This window comes from Enhydra lutris, unplaced genomic scaffold (genome assembly GCF_002288905.1).
Source record: "Enhydra lutris kenyoni isolate GAN:26980312 unplaced genomic scaffold, ASM228890v2 scaffoldscaffold68, whole genome shotgun sequence".
Lineage (NCBI taxonomy): Eukaryota > Metazoa > Chordata > Mammalia > Carnivora > Mustelidae > Enhydra > Enhydra lutris.
The window spans coordinates 13447003-13468407 of NW_019154152.1; the positions used below are offsets into that span (position 1 = coordinate 13447003).

General features: G+C 53.5%; 1 protein-coding gene across 4 annotated transcripts in view; it reads right to left on the bottom strand.

Moving 5' to 3' along the window:
- Nucleotides 1-281: 281 nt before the first annotated feature.
- Nucleotides 282-21405, bottom strand: part of LOC111159358 (chordin like 2) — a 29360-nt gene continuing 8236 nt past the window's right edge. The window contains exons 2-11 of one of the 4 annotated variants that reach the window (XM_022521759.1): nucleotides 17657-17769; nucleotides 13922-14015; nucleotides 11831-11973; nucleotides 9818-9911; nucleotides 8796-8851; nucleotides 6931-7099; nucleotides 5880-6074; nucleotides 5367-5540; nucleotides 1116-1208; nucleotides 282-444 (exon numbers count right to left, since the gene is read on the bottom strand). In XM_022521759.1, the coding sequence (XP_022377467.1) occupies nucleotides 365-444; nucleotides 1116-1208; nucleotides 5367-5540; nucleotides 5880-6074; nucleotides 6931-7099; nucleotides 8796-8851; nucleotides 9818-9911; nucleotides 11831-11973; nucleotides 13922-14015; nucleotides 17657-17769 (1211 nt within the window). In that variant the 3' untranslated portion in view covers nucleotides 282-364. Of the gene's footprint in view, nucleotides 445-1115; nucleotides 1209-4460; nucleotides 4516-5366; nucleotides 5541-5879; nucleotides 6075-6930; nucleotides 7100-8795; nucleotides 8852-9817; nucleotides 9912-11830; nucleotides 11974-13921; nucleotides 14016-17656; nucleotides 17866-21405 lie in introns of those variants that run through there. The other 3 variants (XM_022521758.1, XM_022521760.1, XM_022521761.1) reach the window with 3 other exon arrangements.

Sequence of the window (21405 nt, forward strand, 5' to 3'; positions counted from 1 at the left end):
GAGCGGGGCGCCCATGAAAGCAGGAGGAGCCATAGCAGTGGGGGCGGGGCAGGGACAAAGCAGTGCAGTGCAGGGGAGAGGCCCCGGAGGCAGACAAGGACCTGGACAGGGAGGCTGGGGGAACTAGCCCTGGCTCTGGTAACAATTCCCCTCAAGGACAGGGGCCAGTCTCTACCCCTGCTGCACCTCAGTCTCTAGCCCTGTAAAATGGGCATAACCAGGCCTACCTTGCAGTCCCTGTGGGAACACACGGAGACTGGACAGGAACTCAGCAGACAGGGTTGAGGGGTAATGCAACTTATCATTTATTAATATATAACAACAAAAATGATAAAGCTCATATCTGCAACTGTTTACGTCTTTGTTATAAGGTCTTGGTTGCTTTGTCTGGACTGGCTGTGACCTTCAGCTCCGGGGTCTGGGCTAGGAAAACATTCCAGTGACCTGCATAGAGAAAGCAAAAGAGGGGTGTGGGGTGTGCGTGTGTGCATGCGTGTGCACAGAGAGGCAGTGACTGGGGTAGGAAAAACTTAAGAAGGATGGTGAGAGCCTGGGTTTGGAGTCCACAGGAGGTAGGAGATGGGTATTTCCATCATACCCCCATCCCAGTCACTTCTTGGCACATGACCCCACCTTCAACCAACCAGCATTTGGGCCTAGGCTGGTTTCCTAACACCTGTTGGTGACACTCCCATCTGTGACTTCCTTCCCCATCTGAAACCCCACCTGGGTCCATCTTCCTCAGTATAGGGTAGGGCAAATAAGGGGCATCAGAAGGAAAGTGGTTAGGAGGGTTTCAATAGGAAATGTTCCAATAGAGAGGGGGTAGGCAGCATGAGGGTTTGGGGGCTCAGGCTTCCCTCCTCCACAGCCCTGTCTCCCCCACTCCCAGGACCAAATCCAGATGGTTCTGCTTCACCTTCCCACTCCCAAGTGCCCTGAATTGAGAAATCTCTGGCCCAGACGCCCACTGGATTCCTGTGCCGGGAACTGACGTCTGTGGCTGACAGCCACCCTGCCCCCCTCCCAGCACCAGCAGCCGGGAGCTCCCCAAGAGGCCCTGGCCTCTGGCCCGGCTTTCTTCCCAGGCCCCAGTCCTCGGCCTAATGTCCCACCTTCATGGGTGCCAGTGAGGAGCCGGAAGTTCTGTGCCTCTTTCTGGAAGTCTTGCTTCCTGACTTTCTTGATCTGAATCAAGTGGAAGATTCCTGAAGGCAGAGGCAAGGGCATGAGCAGGAAAGGTGGGGCCATGCAGTTGACGGAACAGGATAACTTAGAGATGTGACCTAGTCACCCCTCCCCTCCCCTGTTCCGACCAGGCACCAAACCCTGTGGACTAAATTTCCTCAGTATTTTGAACCTACCCTCCCATCTCCACTGCCACTTTCCCCATTCTTGCCTGGTCACATCTTACCTGGGTCACTACACTAGCCTTCTGACCCCCCCCCCTCTTACGCCCCCTGCAGTCTGTGATCCTAACTGCAGTCATTTGAAACCATACATGACCTGTCACTCCCTTACCCTGACCTCTCATCGCCTCTCTGCTGACCCTCTCACACTACTCACCTGTCCACAGTGTGTGTGTATGTGGGGGGGAGCCCATATGGACTGGTCATGCTTTTTTTCTGGTTGTAAAATGTATGATAAAAATCGGTAGGTGTGCTTATCAGACTCCCAAGGAACGTCAAGCATCAGAGTGGTAGGCCCCCTTTCAGCATGAGGCTCTGTTCATCCAGCTCCTAGCGGCCTTCCTGTGCTCCAGCCCTAAGGGACTACTTAAAGTGCCCTGAGGGTCCCCAGCTTTTACACAGGCCACCCCCGCTGCTTCAACTCCTTCTCCCGTTGACTTCTGTTTCTCCTGCTGCCACCAGATGAACTCCTATGCATCCTCTAAGCTTTGGCTGGGAAGTCTTCCTTGATCTCCCCTCCCTGGGGCACCCACAGTTCTTAGCTTCTGTTGGTGATTAGACCTCTTTCCAGTGTGCTCTCATTGTGTCTGTCCTTGCCTCCTCTGGTTACTCCTGCAGGATTTTCCTCTCTGGCTCCCCTGAGCCTGACCCACATTAGTCATGTAGGACAAGTGAGTGAATGAACAAATGAGTGGATGATCCCTCAATGAATGGATGGGTAAGGAAACATATGAGTACCCTGTCTAGCCCGGGCCCTAAAGGGAACAAGGCATTAGCTGGATCTCCTGATGTTTGTGTCCCATGGGAAGCTGGCCACAGGCACCACACCTGGCCCTGAGGTCCCGAGCACATGGGCTATGAAGTTGCACCAGCTGTGACTGCCAGGGTCTGTGGCCAGAAAGAACAGATGTGACAGCAAGGCCTCTGCTAGGCCAGCACAGCTCTCAAGAAAACTAAGAACTGGCCTTGCTTATGGAAATCTGAGTAGGATGCCACTGAGGAGAACGTTCAGCACTAAGGTCCAGGAGGCTGGGAATGTCTAGCATCATTCTCAGGACCCCTAGTCCAGATGCCAAGGACCAGGCTATGGGAGAGACTCGCTCCGGAGGCCCAGGCTACATCACAAGCTCGAGATGGCAATAGGTCCTTCTGCCCAGGCCTGCCGCTGCACACACCCCGGAACACAGATTAGAGAGGAGGTAATAGGGATGAGGGGAGGTCTTCACACTGTAGCCTATAAAGCATGAGCATAAGAACTATGCTCTTGGATCTGGAATCGAGAGCTGGCTGAGGAGCATGGCCATGGCATTGGAGGGTGGGCCAGGTCTGAAGGCAGCTAGTTGGACTCTGTGAACGTCCAGGGCAGAGATGGTACCGGCAGGTGACACTCAGCTCAGTGTGAAGATAGACCCTTTCTAGGTGGGGCCAGGGGCTGGAGACCATGCAGGAGGCCGTAGGGGGCTTCCTTCCTAGACAGGGGCTGGAATCAGGATCCCTGAGGTTCCTCTACTCTGAAACTCCAGAATCAAAAAGGGTCTTCACAATAAGCCAGCTTCTGGGGCCTGAGGCTGGCCTCATGGTGGCCTGGCCTCCCTGAGTCTGGGTGTCGGCATCTCCAGGCCAGTTCTCCAGGCCAGTTCACCTCTGGGTGAAGAAACAGGGTTTCCCACTGACAGACCTCAGGAGTGTTTGCTTTGACCCCCACAATGTGGGGCAGAGAGGAGACTGGTGAGGCGCTTAGGCTGCCCAGAGGGTCAGGAGATGGGGGTCGGGCATGTTTGCCAGTGTCAGGAGGGTAGAGCCTGGCACCTACTCCTTTTCTGCTGGGTCTGGTGGTAGTGAGATTGGCCTTGAGCTACAACGCTCTAGTCTGCACCATCCTGGGCACATCTTGGCCTTCCTTAGGCACCTTTCTGAAAGCATTAGGTCACCTCCGTGGAGGTGGCACTGGGGAGAGTCAGACCTGGATTTGAATCTTTGCTTGACTGCTTAAACTGTGTGACTTTGAGCAAGTGGTTTTGCCTTTCAGACTCAGTTTTATCTGCAGGATGGTACGTTCATACATATCCCTCAGGTTTCTTAGATGGATGAAAATGAAAAACATTAGCAAAGGGGCCTACTATACCCCAATCGCAGGGGAGAGCATAGCACATGGAACCTGAGGCTCTGGGGCCTGTCTGAGGCTCTCACTGCCACCCTTGCCTTCATTGTGCTCCTCTTGCCTTCCTAATGCCTCCTCCTCCACGAAGCCTTCCAGCCTGACAGCTCAGCTCCCGGGGAATTCCTGCTGCATCCAAATCACTAAGTCCTGGGTTCCCATGGACAGAGACTGGGATCTGTTGCTCTCTGTGGTCCCAGTACCTTGTGGGGTTGGGGGGGAGGTCTGAAGTAAACTTGCACCTGCCCAGGGACTGAGGGGACCTCAAGGCACAAAACAATGATAAGTGTTCCTGAATCTAACTCCTCGGCTGTGGCAGAGCCCCCACCAGCCGCTGCTTGCACACCCCTGTGAACTGAGCTTGCTCCCTCCCTTATTTGACAGAAAGGGTCTAGGTATGAGAAAGTGCGTCCCCTCATCGGTGGAAACATGCTTCTCTGTAATTCTGAGTAGGTGGGATGAAGGTACTGATGTTATTAGCACCTATTGTATGTCAGGGCTGTACCCATGTTATTTCATTTAATCCTCCAAAAACCCTCCTTCCCAATTAACAGAAGAAAAATTGAGGCCCAGGGAGGTCAAGTGATTGCCCAAGGCCACACAGCTAAGAAAGAGCAGAGCCGGGATTCAAACTCAAGGCTGTCTGATTCTCAAAGCCCCCGCTTGTTGTTCTGACCCTTGCAGTCACTCAGAACCCAACCGCTCCCCCTGCCTGGGGCAGTCCTTCAGAGCCAGGAAGCCAATGGTCCTGTCCCCCTGAGTCTTCTCTTCTCCAGGCTGAACAGCTCCGCTTTCTTCGTCCATTCCTCCTAGGACAGGAGGCAGAGTAGAGCAGGGAAAGAGCCGCATCTGACGTCACAAGACACGGGCTCTAGCTCCCGTCCTCCACTTACTGGCTGTGTGGCCTTGGGCCAGGTACTTCACCTCTCTGAGCCTCAGTTTCCTCATCTGTAAAATGGGGATAATAATACCTAACTCTCAGGATCATTGAGGATCAAATGAGATCATGAATGTGAAGCACTTTGTAAACTCTGAAGTGCTCCACACATCGGTTATCCTCCTGACCATCAGTATTACCATCCCCTCGCCCACCCCCACCCTCTCCAGCCAGACCCAGCGGGAGAGAAAAGCGACCTTACAGCTAACTCACACTTAAAGAGTTTGGTTTGTTTTACTCCACCCAGGGGATCTATGTTTGGCAAGAGGAACCTAAAAGCCCAACTCTCAGCAATTTCCTTCTCAATGACAACGCCTCTTGACCTTCAGCTGGTGATCTGAGCATCCTGGAGCCGCAGGTGAGTTTCTCATGGAACGAGAACTATGTTTTGACGTCAACTTATTGGAAGGCTAGAATCCACCATACGGAAAAGGCTGAATGAGACTAGCCTTCAGGCAGGCCCTCTTGCCTTGCGGACGCTGTGAAGGCCCTTCTGCCTGAAAAGCTCTCCCCTCACTGCGTGCTGACCCTCTACCAGGAGATGTGCCTCTCCCCTCCCCCCTCCCCATAGGCATTACCCTTTTCCTGGCTTCCTTGCAAGTGCAACAACCCCTTCCTCCCAGAAGAGGGAGCACTTCGAGTCCCTGGCCTTGGCGAGTGGATGAGCTTATCAGAACTGTCAGAGAATCACAGGCCCAATCTCTGTCTCCCTCTCTCTTGGAATTGGAGACTTAAATCTAGAAGGGTAGCCAGAGGCAGGTCTTCCTGGGCTGGAGGCCCTTGATCTACAAAATGCTCCTAAGGCGACTGGTAAGGGGGACAGGCCAGAGGTAAGCCCGGCTGGGAGGGGGCCAATGCTCACCTTCTACCAGCTTCCAGAGGTAGATCTCCACCTGCTCAGAGGCCTCATGCTCGAGGGCAAAACGATGTAGGTTGTCTAGGCTTGGAGCTATTGATGTGTGGACGAGGACATGGCCTGGAACCTTCGGACACCTGGTGGCACTGATGTCACTGGGGCCAGGGTCTGCCTTGTCCTCTGGGGAAGACAAGGAGATCATGAACACTCTGCCCCCTCCCTACCCCTGCCTGGTGAGCCCAGGAAGCCAGGCCACTGGTCCCACTTCCCCTTCAGGTCTTTAAAGTCCTTGGGAAAGTTCTGGTGCCTCTGGCACCAGATTGACTGATTCTGTGTATACGTGCTAGAGTCTCTGAATCGGTTCTCTAAGGCCAGTATTTTGTGAGCCATTTTCCACTCCCGTATGTCTAAAGCCCCTGCAGCCTGACCCCCCCGTGTTGGAGATGTACCAAGTACCTGTGCCCCAGGGAGAGGGACTCAGCGCCCACTGCCTTCCCTGTCCCCAGCATCTCTTTGTACCTGGGCAAATCTTGCAACACTTCCCGGCCACTTTCTCAGGGCGATGGCAGGGGTACTCCGTGGGACAGGTCACCCGCTGGCAGTCCTGGTGGCCATCCTGACAGGTGCACAAGATGCAGGGCAGGGGTCCAAAGGAGCGGAAAGCTGGGTGCCACACCTCCCCATGGGAGTATGTCTTCCCACTGTGCACACAGGCTGGGCCAAGGAGGGCGGGAAGGGAGGAGGGTCAGTGCCATGGACCTGGGCCAGAGTCCTAGGAATGGGTGGGGCCCAGGAACTTGGGGAGCCCCTGCTCCACCGGTCTGGCCCAGCCACACTGCCTGCAAAGTGGAGGCCGGGTATAGAACTGGATCCCTGTCCCTGCCTTCTCCCTTTTTGCAGTACTCAGGGCTGACCCCAGCCCAGTATGGGCCCAGTATGTTCTTGCTGAAGGTGGAGAGTTCTCCCCCTGCCCTTTACGGGCACCTCTGGCAGGGGGAGTTCTTAGACCCAGTTCTGTCCTCACCTGGCAGTGTGAGCTCGGGCAGGTCCCTTCCCGTTTCTTAGCCTCAGTGTCCCATGAGTCCTAAAGGGGCTGTGACAGGTAGCTTCACAGCTGAGCCTGCTTTCCTCCCCTTCTGCTGCTCCTTCCCTGCACCATTCTGCCCATCTGCCGGCAGCCTCCCTCCGCTCCCTCCTTCCTTTGCCTTTCTCTCACTGCTTCCTTCTATTGTATTTATTTCCATGTCTGAAGCCCCTCCAGGGCAAGGACCACTTTTCATCTCTCTGTTCTGTGCCCTCTATTCTCTGCAAAGACATGGCAGAGGCTCAGAAAATACTGTTGTGCTGACCCATGGTCTTGGTTCTAGGGCTGGTTCTGTGTCTCAGTACTCTGAACCTTGGTGCCCTTTCAGGACCCTCCAGTTTTGATGTTTTAGGAATCTACAAGTTTCTGGCCAATTTGGGATCAGGGAAGCACTGAGCTAGGGTGGGGGGTTGCAGGGATGGAAGGCAGGAACAGTCGGTGCCCCCTTTTCCCACCTTAGGGATCAGAGGAGGTTCCCATCCCCACCTTTCTTATGTTTCTCCTTCAGGACAATCTTGACTGTTGTGCTGCCTGCCCCCTTCGGTCGGAAGTGGCGAGAGATGAAGCCCAGAGGAGAGCTGAGACCAGTGGGGGCTGGGGTGCCCAGGCCTCTCTTTCTCCCACTGTCCCCCGAACACGGATCCTGGGAATGTCTCTGCAAATGGCAGGAGGGATGAGGATCACTGACGGGCCCGTGCCCACAGAGCAGCAGCAAGACAGGCTGTGGTGAGGCCTATAGCGGACACCACCATCACTTCCTAGTAAAGAGAGGCACACACTAGGGATGAAAAGATCTGGATGTGGCCCAAGATGTTCTCAGACAGTGAATCTTTGAAAACTCTCAGAGGACGATGGTTTGGAAATCCAGCCTCCACCAAGCCCTTCTCAGGCCTGTCAGAGCCAGGGCCTTGGGGCTGGAGTGAACACAGGGTGCTGAGGTCTTGATCTGGGAGACACCACGATCAGGGACCTGGGAAGCTTCATATTTAAGAAATGGGAGGTGAGGCTGTAGCGAGTTAAGAGTCGGGGAATTCTTTGAGGAGATTTTGTTGATTGGAGAAAAGATGGGCCTCTGAAGATCTCACCAGGCCCCAGAATCCCACAGAGCGGAAGACTAAAAGCAGGCCCCACCTGGAGACCCTTGGTCCCCAGAGCCCGCTTTCTTGAGCCCCTGGAACCTAAGATCCTGAGACCCTGTCCCTCCAGACCAGGTCTTAGGCAGACTGGCAGTGATAGCAAAGAGTCTGTGGTAAGGGCGGTGTAATGAGGCAGGAGCAGCACAGCTCATGGTTAGAGGACTGGGAAGCTCCAGGCCAACACAGAGGAGCAAGTGGGCTTATTACCCCCCCTCGCTGATACCGAGTCACTCATATTCCGTCTTCTATGGCCCCTTCCTGCCCACATGATCTCTGAGTCAGAGACTGGCCAGATTCAGCCTATAGGAGCTCCCAGGAAACTATCTCTGGCCCCAGAACAGGCCCAGGTACATAGGAGGCTCACAGGAAATGTTTGTCAAGTGGAATAGTGGCAAGATGGAATCGAGGAGCCCAGCACTCTAATGGGACTTGCTCACATCATCCAGTAAGTAGCTAATCAGGGCCTGGAACTAAGCCTGGGTAGGCTTCTCTTAGCACACTGCCTCCTAGGGAGGGGATAGAATGGCAGAGATAAAGGGGGAGCTCGCTAGTTCAGACCCCTGGGGAGTCCCTGAGCACGGAAAGCTAGCCTCCAGTCCCCCAGGGTCCAGGTGCCCCAGGCTGAGAGAGGAGGTGGAGTTGTTCCCCTTGTAGACACAGCACAGAGGGCGGTTGGGGACTTGAGTCAGTGTGTAAGTCCATCCTCCTACCCCTTTCCTCTCTGACCAGAGAAAGTGGGCCAGTTTAGCTCATCCTAACTCCAGACAGATATGGAGAGGGGCCAAGACAGAGGGGAGGACAGAGAGGTAGCCACCAAACAAAGAACCAGTACATCAGGGGCTGGGTGGGGAAGGCTGGGCCAAGACAGAGGCCATTTTCTCGGGGGAATGTGCTGCCCAGAGGCGCCTGAACTAAGGACAGACACAAGGCTATCTAGCCTCGGATAGAACAGTGTCACAGTATTTCTCAGGAGGGAAATCGGGCAGTTTGGGGCCTGCTCTTATACATCAGGGTACTTTCTCCCAGGCTCCTGTTGACCCAGCAGCCATGATGGGAGACTGGGGAGAGGGGCTGGAACATGGTGGAACTCATGTTGCTGACCTAGGGGACAGATGAGAAATGATGACAGTAATGGTACCGCCTGCCCCAGAGTCCTGGGCTTTAGGCTGTGGCTACCAGCCGCCCTCACCCCCTCTCCCCACCTTGTGCACTCACCACCCCATGCTGTGACTGCGTAGTGTCCTCTTCAGCTGATCTCTCACCTGACCCATCTGGAAACCCAAAGGGAAGTTGGGTCAGCCTCCACCTCCTCAGCCTTGTAGACCGGAGCCCTGCAGGCCCTCAGCCCCCAGGCCTCATGCCACTTCTGCAGTCCCTGCACACCAGCAGGTCGCTCTGCCCCTCTGGGACCTCATTCCCACTTCCCATTACAACCTCTCCTCCCCCGCAGGTTGACACATTCCCCACAACTGGGTTACTGCCTCAGTTTCCCCACACTGACCTCCTGGTCACCATTAGGACTGAACTTGTTGGCTGGGCCAGCGCATCTTATTCAGTGCCCATCATGGATGGCCCACGGGCCCAGCATCCCATCCCTGCAGCCTTACTTCGTGCAGTCCCCTGGGAAGCCACCCTATCCAGCCACACTTGAAGTCATCAGGCCTTGGTATACTATCCATTCGCAGGCACCAGCCTGCAGGCCCTCTGTCCTTTCAGTTGGAACACCCTGGGACTCTATCTTCCACCCTGTGGGATCCCAGCACACAAGGCCCTGAGAGGGATTCCCTCTATCCAGCCCCCGCCTCACATACAGTCTGGTAGTCTTGGTTCAAAGACCAAGAACACTGGAATCAGACAGTCCATTAGGAATCACCGAGGCCGGCCTCTCAGTGCATATGTGACACTGCTGAAGCCCAAAGAGGGGAAGGAATGGGCAGGAATTAGCTGGAGGAACCAGGACTGAACTGGAGTCACCTGACACCTGGTCCAGTGCCCTTCCACAATGCCAACATCTGGAGAAGCATTCTACTATGAAGCCCTCCCTTCCCCCAGTGCTGCCTCCTCCAGGAAGATTTCCTAAACTACCTCAACCCACAGGGTACAGTGTGACCATCTGTGCACTTGTTTCTGCGCAAGCCATTTGCCCTTCACTAGCTGAGGTTCCTCCGCCTCTAATAGTCCATGGCTAGGGCCCTGGGGTGGGCTGGGTGGACACTCAGATCTAGGGACAGACTCACCTTTGCAGGTCTGGCAACAGGAGGCAGGCAGTGGTAGAGGTGCAGGGCAGCCTGGTTCTGGGCAGGTCATGAGACCGCAGTAGATCTGGCCTTCCTGACAGAGCAAAGGGGAGATGAGCTCAATGAGGAACAGCCTCGGGGTTAGAAGAGACCCTGCCCTGGGGGCAAATGGCTTTGAGGTGTCCTTTGAAGTGGGAGAAGAAAGGAGCAGCAGAGCCTCCTGGGCAAGGCCCAGCCAGCTCAGAGGAGGGGTCCCCTGTACCCTCCCCAATTGGTCCCCAGCCCTGAGGTAACATTCATCCTTCAGCTTCTAAAGGGTTTTCAGACCCTGTCTCTCCCTCATCTCTTATAGCAACCTGGTGAGGTGGGATTCTTCCATCCTACGGATAAGGAGGGCCCGAAGAGGGGCCTGAACTGCCTGAAACCGGAAATCAGAAATGCAACCCAGAAGAGCCGAGGAGCCCAGCCTGCAGGCTTTTTCTGCTGAAGTCAACACCCTCCTCCCCTGACCTGGGACAGGGGATCCAGAGAGAGGAGGGAGATCCATGGGACACCCGTTGAGCTGATCTTGCTCTTACTGAAAACCCTAGGTCCCCAGCTTCAGGACCCAGCCTGGAGAGGCAACACTGCTGAGGAAAAGGCCTTCTGGGAATCCTTTGGTGAGTCACTTCTCTTCTCTGGGCCTCACTTTCCTCTTTGATGGAAAGGGAGCCCTCCCATCTGGGTTGTAAAGAGCAAGTGAGCAAGTAGTTGTGAAAACCCTTTTCAAACCGGAAGGCATGATGTCCCTGGCAGGAAATGACATCACCTTGAGTCCTTTCCCTATGCCTTTTGCAGTGAGGCTCAGAAGTAGGCCAGGAGTCAAGCCAGTCCCATTTAAACAAGGAAGAGAAGAAACTGGGAGACCCCAGTGTCCAAGGAGAAGGGACAAGGAATCATAAGAATGTTCTCACCACCCCACCGCCATGCCATCATTCTGTCTCGTCCCACAGACTCCTCCTCATCCAGGCCCTTGTCCTTTACAGGAAGCAGCACAATACAGGGAAGACAGGAATGTGAAATTTGGAGTCATGCAGCCCTCCCCTGAACTCTGGCTCTGCCACTTAACTAGCTGTGTGACCTTAGGCAAGTTACTTAACTGATATGAGCCTCAGTTTCCTCATCTGAAAAATAAGAACGGTGATTGCTTGCTCCTAGGGCCTTGGGGTGCTGTATGGAAATACAAGGCATCTCCACGAACCAGCAGGTATGATATATTAAACTGCTGGAAGAGGCTTAAGCCCTGTAAAAAATAATTGCTCTCTACGTTGAGTTGTAAGTGGCCACTCCTTAGTATTTGGAAGTTGTGTGCTCTGCTGCACAGATACCTGAAGATTCAGAATCTCAGATGAATAGGATGGCCGAAAGCCACCTGTCAGCCCAAAGCAGGGCCACACTTGAGCCCACCAAGGAGGATGGTAGAGACTTTCCAGATCAGGCCCTGCTCGGCTTCAGTCTCTGTCCCCTGGGAACACTGCAGGGTCCGTTCTTCCTGTACCTAGGCCCAACTCTGACCACAGCAGGAGGAGCTTAAGCGAGTTCAGATTATATCCATTTGCCACGAACAGTCTGACCTGTCTCTGTACCCCAGGACTGATCATTCACTCATTCACTTATTCATTCAGCAGTCATTATAGACATCTTTGTGCCAGGCCCTGAGCCGGTAGCAGCGGAAGATACAAAAATGAACTGGGCATGGTCCCTCCATTCGAGGAGTGCGGCGTCTACCGGGGAACACAGAGTGGGCAAATGTGAGTGTACAAGGTAAGCGTGCGGTATCAGGCAGCTCATGCGGCTGCAAAAGGCCAGAGACGGGCAGGACATTCTGAAGCCCAGATGTTCCCTTCCCCCGGAGCCCATCTACTCTCACTTGGCTTTGACCAGGAGGAACGCTATTCCCCCCCATACCACACCACTGTGTCTTTCAGGCCTCTCTGTGCCGGCCTGTGCTGAAGAGAACGCAGAAGGACTTACAGTACAGCTGCAGAGGACACACTGGTTGGGCGGGCGGGCTGGGAGCAGCTCGTGGGCACTGAAGATCTCTCCGTGCTGGTACATGGTCCCATTGTGCTGGCAGTACTTTGGGGGGGCCCGGAGCCCAGAGGGGGTGTGAGGTTCTGCAGTTGGGGGAGGGGAGAAGAAAATGAAGTTTCACATTGCTCCAAAAGCTTTGTCAAAATTCACCGGGCCACTTTCCTGAAGATTCAGCATCTTATTCTATCTTGGCACTTCAACCAAGTTCTGGCCTCAGCCTTCCCAGCCAGTCTTCATATTAACCAATCGAGAGGTCTCGCTGATACCTACATCTGACCATGTCACTTCCTCTCATGGTTCTCCACCATGGCCTTTCAGCCCCTCAGTGTCTGAGCTGGCCCTGACAAGAGCAGGAATGCAAGGCCAGAAGCTTCAGCTCCACTGAGCCCCACTTGGTGGGGACCTTTGTTAGTTCATTGCCTGTTCAGTGAGCATATCCAGGAATCCTCTCTAGTGCCAGGCACTCTTCTAGGTGGTGGAGATACAGCAGTGAACAAAATAAGGTCCCATGCTGAGTTAGATCCTAGTGGAGTCAGCTGGAATGATCTGGACTGGCCCTGTGCTTGGTGTAAGCTCCATCATTCACTGGCCACCACAGCCCTGCTCCTCAGCACCTGCCAGTTAGCCTGTCCTCATCCTGCCAGGTTGTGGGGTTTTAGTTTCCAGTCCTGATAGAACCCACTCATTCTCTCAAGACACCTTTACTAAGCGCCTTCTGTGTACCAGGCACCAGGCTAGGCATTGGGAATGGAGTGCAGAGTAAGACCCAGGCCCTCCTACCCAGAAACTCACAATGTAATTGGGTAGAGAGACACTCTACAGGCAGTGACACTAGTATGGTAAGGGCTAAGGCAGATGCAGGCATCAGTTGTCAGCATAGACAAGGAGCCCTTAACTCAGGAGCTGGGAGCAGGGGCTGGGGGCTGGTCAGGGAAGGCTTCCTGGAGGAGCCGATGGCTGAGCTGAATCCTGGAGAACCATTGAGCCAGGAAGGTGAAGGGACAGGGCAGGGACAGGGAGAAGGAGAGAGGAGCATGGAAGAGGGAAGGGGCCAAGGCACAAAGTCAGCAAGGGGAGGTAAGGACTCCTGGAGTGAGCCTCTACCAGGGAGGAAACATGATACCCACCTCACCAGGCAGGATGAAGCTCAGAGCCCCTGCTCCCTGAGGGAAGCCAGACCCAAGGACATCTATGACCCAAGTCAGAGCCATGGTGAGATCCCTACTGGGCTCCCGCATGGAAATTGAATCCCTTTACACACTTACTCCACACAGATCCCCAGCTCACCAAGAGAGCCCTGGTTGCAGAGCCTGGAGACCATAGTCTGGAGCCATGTTTGATCACCTTCCTGATGCTTCTAAGCACTGATTTTCCTCTCGACATGGTCTCCCCACTGGGTGCCCCTCGTTGGCCATTTGGTTACATATACACTTGGTTATGCCAATTCCTTCTCAGACTGCCTCTCTTCTCCTCTCTTTTACCTCTATTTCCTAGAATTCCAGTCTCAGATGCTCTTAGAATCTTAAAATCATAGACATTTAGCATGAAGACGTGTAGAGTACCTGAACCTCAGCACTGTGGGGATTGTCCAGGGACATGCGCTCCAACTCCTTGGGTCATTCCCAGCCCCAGGGCGGAAATCCTGGCATCTCCCTACAGGGCCTGCCAGCCCCGGCTCCCTCATGCACTGACACAGGACATGTCCACTCTCTCTAGCTCTGGTCAGCCAGAGAGGGTTGGGGCCCAAGTGTGCCATCCCTGGGCCAACCACACCCCTGTTTCCTTCAGCCACTTTCTACATTTTCTCCCTCCTCCTGCTAAGCCCAGTTACTTAGGAATAAGAAGTTTGCGGCTACCCCAGCCCTCCTTGGGGATCCAGGATGTTTCTTCCCCTGAGTACCTTTGTTGCCTCCAGACCCTCTGATGGCTACAGTCTGCCCCCGCTCATTCCAGGAGCCCCCCTCAGCCAGAAGCCCACATTGGGATGGAGATAAGGGTCAGTGAGCAAGGGGGAGGAAGGAGGCCACTTACCCACACACCGGGGACAGCACTGCTGTGGCTCGGTCACAGGCTGGGGACAGTGGACAGGTGGGCAGTGGAGGCGGTAACAGCTCACATGGGCACTCTGAAGGGGACACAGGAGGTTGGTCCTGATTCCAAAGAACTGTGGCCTCCCAAATGAACCCATCCGCTACCCAAACCCCATCCCAGTTGTGGAACACTATGCTCATTTTAAACCTGTGACAGGAGAAAAGCAATCAACTCGATTTGTCCAGTCCCTCCCCTTCCCCTACTCACATGCCCCACCATGGAGGGGACTGCAGTGTGCATGGATTTGCACAGACCTGTGTCCCCTTCCTGGTGTTTAAGAAGTATGAGTAAAAGGCTGGAGTTATTTTGACTTTGATCTTGACTGTTGTTGTTTTAGCTCGGGGACTTCATTCTTTTCCCTCTGGGCCTGAGATTCATGGTTAAGAGAGGGCAGGTGACAGGGATGGGGACATGACTAGAAACCTGATGTGGAGAAGACTCAGGGCTTTGTGATCTACTCCCTGAATCTCTGGGAGGTTTGGGTAACTTTATGCAAAGCTTCAGAGCTGGCACCAGCGAAGGAGGGTCCCAAAGTTCTTATGCTTTTTCACGTACAACAAACAGAAGAGACTGGGGCAGAGAAACAGAGAGCTAGAGAGAGAGTGGGATGAGCAGAAAGAGAAGAGCTGAAGAGAGAGAGGCTACTGCCCCTGATAGACAGGGTCTGTCTGCCCAACCACCTGACTCTCCCCTCTGTGTTGTAATGAATCATTTTCATCAGTCTTGTCTATTCAACTGCAGATTCCCAAGAACAAGGATCAGTCCTGGTCTGTTTATCACTGAATCGTCAGCTCAGGGCCTTGCTCCAAACCAGTGCCTGTTACAGTCTGGATGAAGGAGGGAGTGAATAAATGAGAGCCAGGAGAGGAGTGATAGAGGGCCTCTTTGTTAGATGAAGGGAGCCAGCTTTGTCCAACTGTGAAGTTGACAGGTTTGCTTCCAGGCCCCCTGCCCACCGAGTTTCCCCCCAGCACCTCTTGCCCCATGGAAAACCCTGGACCAGATGCCAGGCCCTCTGGGGTCACTGCTCCTCAAGATGGACAGATCGCAAGGACTCATTAGTACTAAGGGGCATCTCAGAGTCTGTAGAATTGGTCTGAGCCCCAAAAGGGGCCTTCTAGAGTCTGAGCCCCTCAATTGAGTAACTAGAGTGGAATTCAAGGAACTGTGTGACCTGAAGAGTTAGAATCTCTCTCTTGATTATGGTCTTAGAGGAGCCAAGGGGTAGAGACAATCAGCAACGTACAGCCGGAAATAAGTCAGAGACAGGCAAAAGGTTGAATGGGCTGGGGACCAGGCGGGAGGCCTTGCAGCCAGATCAACTCTCAGGGAAGTCATAACTACCATGTACTGAGTGGGCACTAAGTAGGGGCTTTGTTTTATATATAAATATATGATCTCTCTTTATCTTCTCAGCAATCCTCAGGGTAGGAACAGCTATCCACACTTCCACAATGAGAGAAGAGCCTCTGTCCTAGAGGTTAAGTTGCCTAAGACCCCACAACTGATGAGCACTGTCTCCAGGATCTGGGTCCTTTCCATGATGCTGAGCTACCTCTGATGACTGGGCAGGGCGAGGAGTGGGGAGTGGCACTTGTTGGCTCAGTATCTACAGTGTGACTGCTGGGTGCCAGGCCCTCTTCTAAGCTCTGGGGACATAGCAATGAGACCAACACAGTTTCTGCTCTCCTAGAACTTGCATTCCTAGGTAGGAGACAGTCTATAAAAAAATAAACAAGTAGGAACAAGATCATTTCAGATGTTAAAATTATGGTAATAATTAAAACGGGGTGGTGGGATTGAGTTAACAAAGTTAGACTCTTTCAATAACAGCTGTCAAAGAAAGCCTCATAAGGGGTCATGTGTATGTGATGGATGGCGAGTGGAAGGGACCGTTCCTGAGAAGATCTCGTGGGGGAAACATCGACGGGGAAGAACAACCAGGTAGGACTGAGGTTGAAGTATTGGTGCAGGTGGGAGACGAGGTCTGAGAAAAGGGCAGAAGGTAGCTCCTGCAGTGCCCAAAGCAGGAAATTTGAATTTTATTTTAGGTGCAATGAGAAGCTATTAGAGGGTTTTAAGAGTAGAAGAACGTGGTCAGTTTTATGTGCAGAAAAAATCATCCTAGCTGCTGTGTGGAGGACAGACTTAGGGAACAGGGAAAGCCCTTGGGAGGCTGGTGTAGCAGCCCAGGGAGAGATGAAGGTGGCTTTCATTAGGGGAACAGTGATGGTGGAGAGAAGTGGAGGGACTCAGGGTATATCTTGGAGATAGCCACACAGCCCCTTGGGTTGGAGAAATGGTGTGTGTATGAATTCCAGGGAGGGAGAAATGAATTAACGCCAGTGGATCACAGAACTTGGACTTTGTCAACTGGACCGCATGATATGTCTGGAATTTTCTGTTATGGTTTTCTTTCTGCTCTCTGGCTATATTTCATAAAGTTCTTTTTGTAAAGGCTGATTGGCCTCATATGTGCTAAGGAGAACCAAGGGGAGGCAGTTGTGGGGGGGTTGTGTCCACGCTGGAACCAGTGTTCTGCCTCGGGCCAACACAGGAGAAGGAGTGGAGAATCTGTGGGACAGATCCCAGGAGGAATGAGACCCCAGTGATCAGAAGCAGGAGAGGGGCTGGTCCGCCCACCTCCATTTCCTAGTGTCTTCTCAGAAGCTCTTCTCTGCTCTCACTTTGAGGATTGTCTTAATCTTAAGAGACCTCCTGCAGTCCTCTCTTGGCTTTGTGCAGGGAAAGACAGGCACCAAGGGGCTGGCTCCAGGTAGGTACCCTGTCCCTCCCTCCCCACCCCCAGCACCAGCATCCAGACAGAGAGAGCTGAGGATCTCACACCAACCAGGTTGGGCCCCGGGCAGCTGGACTAGAGCTATGGGTGTTGCAAGCCTCCCAAATCACTCCCCCTCCATCCTTACTCCTCCACCCTCATACCTGGCCTGAGAATTCTGAACCACATGGGGATCTTAGTTATTCTGCCTAGTTGGTAGTACAAGGCTCTATGGAGGGTGCTGGGATGGGATCATTGCGGGGGGTGCTGAGGGGAGGTGAGCCAGAGGATCTGGTCTCTGTCCCAGTTCATTCAGCCTCTGGCAGCAAATTGGGCCTGAGTGAGCACCTAGGAAGGTCTGCTCTCAAGGGCTCCATGTAGGAGGGTTGGTGACTGACAGGCACCGATAACTGTCATCCTTGGCCAATAGTTATCAGGAGGAAGGGACTGAGAAACTTATGTGGCATCCCAGAAGAAGACACCCTTGTGGGTGAGGTATCAAATAAGGCTATTGGTGGGGGTGGCTTGCAGGTGAAGCCTTGAAGGACCAATATTCGAGCTGGTGGCCTTGGGAGGACACATCCGAAGGCCGGGCACAAGAGAGGTGGCTGGAGAAAAGGGCACAAGGAAAGGAGGGAAAGAGAGGTCAGGGCAGAGAGGCTCTTGTCCTGGGACACAGGCGAGGCCGGCAGCAGCAAAGGGGAAGGAAGGCTGGCTGAAAGGTGGAGGGCCCCAGCTCCCCAACCATGTCCCGCCACTGACACGCAGTGTGACTTACCTCTGACAGGTGCACAGAAGCTCCCATGTATTGAGTACTCGCTGGTGAAGCGGCATGGCCCCCCTCCCTCTGGGCTGGCATACCCGTCACAGGGGGCCGAGGGGCCAGAGGAACTTACCTCAGAACAGGTACAGCGCAGGCAGTACATCAAGCCCTGTGGCTCCAGGTAGGGGTGCCAGCTCTCACCGGGGGCGTATCTTTTCCCATGGAAAAGGCAGAACATGTCTGGACCTGGCAGACCAACCCGTGCTTTGTCAGTCCCGGGAGGCTCCAGCCCAAAGACCCCGCTTCGTGCCTCCTTGTCTCTGGCTCTAGGAAGGCTGTCATCTGGACCAGATAGGCAAAAGAGAACCCACCAGACGTGCTCTCCCAGTCAGGGGCCCAGAATAGCTGAGTCCATCAACTTGACTACACACTTGCTGTGTGACTTTGGGTATGTCACTGCCCCTTTCTGAACCTTAACACTTCTCTCATAGGGCAGTTAGGAAGGTCAAACTGGGAAAGCACTTACAGATTTAAATTGTGGTATAAATGTTATTAGATGAACAATCTGAGGCCCAGAGAGGATAAATTACACCTTTAAGGTCACAAAGGAAGTCTCACCGAGGAGGGATGGTAGCCCACGCCTCCTGACTCTCAGCTCAGTGCTCCTTCTGCCCTCATAATCACACTGGCTTCCTCTCCCTTGGTCCCATGTTGCTTATTTATTTACTACATCTCTGCATGTGTGTGTGTGTGTGTGTGCACACGCGTGCGCGCGCACACACACACACACACACACACATTCACACGCCTTCTCTCTGGGTCCTGTGACCCACCTTCTCAATAAAGCCCCTCACAGCAGCTTTCCTGTTTTCACAGTCTACTGTGTCCTTATCAGCGAGCTGTGATGAAAGGGTTTGAATTGGGAAAACCGCCTAGGGCAAGGTTCTTAGAAAGCCGACTTTTAAATATCCTTAAAAATAGTCATTGCTACTTCTATGACTGCACGTCAATTGGTTATTTTTGTGATCTGCATCTCAGTTGTTAATCTGCAAGGGATTGCTTCCAAGGACGATTGAGGAAAGATTGTCTCATTAGGTTAGATACCTCTCCTGCAAGGCTGCTTTCCAGAAACCACCTCTCTCTAACTTCTCACAGCCCATCTGCTGTCCAGTCTGCGCCCCCCCCTTACACATCAACACCCAGCCTGGCTCCAGGTCAGGCTTCCAGCTCCACGCCCCACCCTGCCGCCCCTCCTCCTCACAGGTAGCGGGTGACTTTTACAAGCTGGAAGGGATGCTACCAGTCCTGCAGGAAAACTCTCCATTACCTAAAGGATAATCTGAGCTCTTTTAGGGTGGAAGTGGGCTGCCCAGAGCACAACTCTGGCCACAGAGTTTTGTGGAATTAAATGAGATCAAGGTAGGGAAAAAGGAGCCAACATTTACTATCTTCCGTTTATATAAATTACTTAATTACTCCATTGACATTATTGTTTTGAGCGTTAAATTGGGTAATGCTTGTCAAGTGCCTACTTAGCCCAGTTCCTGACACTTGTTGAATGTTATTGTTATGATAATTGTGGTTACAATGACCCGGCAAGATGGGTCATCTTGAATAGATGAGCCAGTCCCTCTCAGCTGGGTTATTGGGATGTTACCATCCTTATGAGAAAACCAGATGGAAAACTGAGGATGCAGAGCCTGAGTGACTTGCCTGGGCCAACCAGCTAGCAATTGGAACCCACAACTCCACCCCCAGGCAGAACTCCCTGCAGTTTACCTCCCTTCTTGGCTTTTTTCCCCCATCCCAGGGCCCGGGGGGCTCCTCTGTCTGCCTCAGAGACCACCATACCCTATTCCCTATTTTCTTTCCTCGTCCCCCAGCAGTCTAGAATCTACAGTTTGCCTTTCCCACCTCCTCCTGCCCACTTTCTAGATCTTTCTCTTAGACGTTTGAACTCATAGAATCGCAGAGGGCTGAAAGCAGCACACTAGCCGGACAGCCGGGCAGGAATTCCCTCTCAAGGAGAGGAGCCCCAGGGCCAGTCCTAACCTTTAGAAAGCTTCCCTTGTAAGAAGCTGGAACTGGCCTGCCCCTGGCTCCTTGCACGGCTCCTCCTGCTCAGTCTCTTGGGCTCCCAGAACAAAGATTTGAGGCCACAGTCATGATACCTCCAGAGTCTGTGCTTCTGTGGCCCCTGGGGACCCTAGGAGTGCATGGCTTAGCTTCCTTCCTGCCCCCTTCCCAGCTCCCCAAAGTAGAGGGGGGAATCAGACAGCAGATCCCTTTCCCAGCAAGGCCCCAGCAAGGCCCCGGCTGGGGCTGGCCGGCTGGCCCGTATCAAATGAGCTGTGTTTATCTCTCGGGCCTCTGCTGGCAGAGAGGGCGGGACACAGCCCCGGCTGGGGTGCTTGTCAGAGCCAGCCCAACTCTCCAAGGACTGAATAATGTCTTTCTTCCTCAGTCCCCTCCCCCCACCAGGGAGGGGCCGATTGCGACACTACGCGGAGCTTTAGGTCTCAGCCTTGTTGCTGAAGAAACCCTCTCCCACCTTCCTTGGGGCAGCCCTGCAGCCTGGCTCCTGTGCCAGTTGGCACCCCTCCCCTTCACTGCCTGCTCAGAGCATGGAGACAGAGAAAATGTCTCAGCCTGTGCCCAGGCCGCCCCACCAACAGACCTGGCAGCGGCTGGGAACATGGGGGACCTGGCAGGCCTGTCCTGCACCCCAGGAGGCTTCCTATGGCCACAACCCCACCCCACCACACTCTCCAAGGTGAGAGGCATTGCCTGGGGCTCCCCTTTACACTAGTGAGGTGAGTGACCAAGTCCATGCCAACGCCAGGCAGAGGGAGGAATGGCCAGGCTGCAGCCGCCTCCATCCCGGCAGTCCTGGCATTAGCTCTGATCCTGGCTAATGGCTGGTGGAAGGAGCTGTAGCTCCTTATGCCACAGATTCACTGTGTGACAATGAGGAAGACTCTTTCTTCTCTGAGCCTCAGTTTCTCCTCTGCAAAATAAGGGGGAAGGTGAACTTTGATCTGCAAAGATTTCTGCCCAGGTACTGCTTATGAATGCATGATTTCACAGTTAAAGACCCCAAGGCTCTAAGTGTCAAAGATTAAAGATTTGAGAGTTCTCGGGGCACCTGGGTGGCTCAGTGGGTTAAAGCCTCTGCCTTTGGCTCAGGTCATGATCCCGGAGTCCTGGGATCGAGCCCCACATCAGGCTCTCTGCTCAGCAGGGAGCCTGCTACCCCCTCCCCGCCGCTGCCCCCCTGCCTCTCTGCTTACTTGTGATTTCTGTCTGTCAAATAAATAAATAAAATCTTTAAAAAAAAAAAAAAAGATCTGTGCTTCCAAGAGTCTATGTTTCATGAGAACATGAAGCTTCTAGAATTGTACAATTTTGTGGCTCTAAGATCTGATCATTTGAAGCTTCCATGGTTTATGATGTATTGATGGTCTCATACACCCAAGTTCTCAGGGGTTCTGATATGGGCTAGGAGAAGATTCAGGGAGCCAGTGGGGCTGATCATGGGTAGCACTAAGCAGGAGCCAAAGTTTGCTTCTCACATCCACTCCTTTCCTATCTATTCCTTTTGGTCTTCTGTGGCCTTCCCATACCTACCTTAGCCTTGATCCTGACATGTTTCCCTCTCCATCCACCACCATGCATCATCCCATCCTCCCTCTGCCCAACTCAGGGGGGCACTAGGTCTTCTCTCAGGGATCTTTAGGAGTTAATGGCCCCTAGCAGTGATGTTTAATCCAGGAAAAAAAGACAGGAGTGGAGAAAGTTTTCATTTGCAAAGAACAATTGGCCCTTGTCCAGGCTTGAGATAGAGAAAAATTAAAGCTGGACGGGTCTCATACCCTTCAAAAC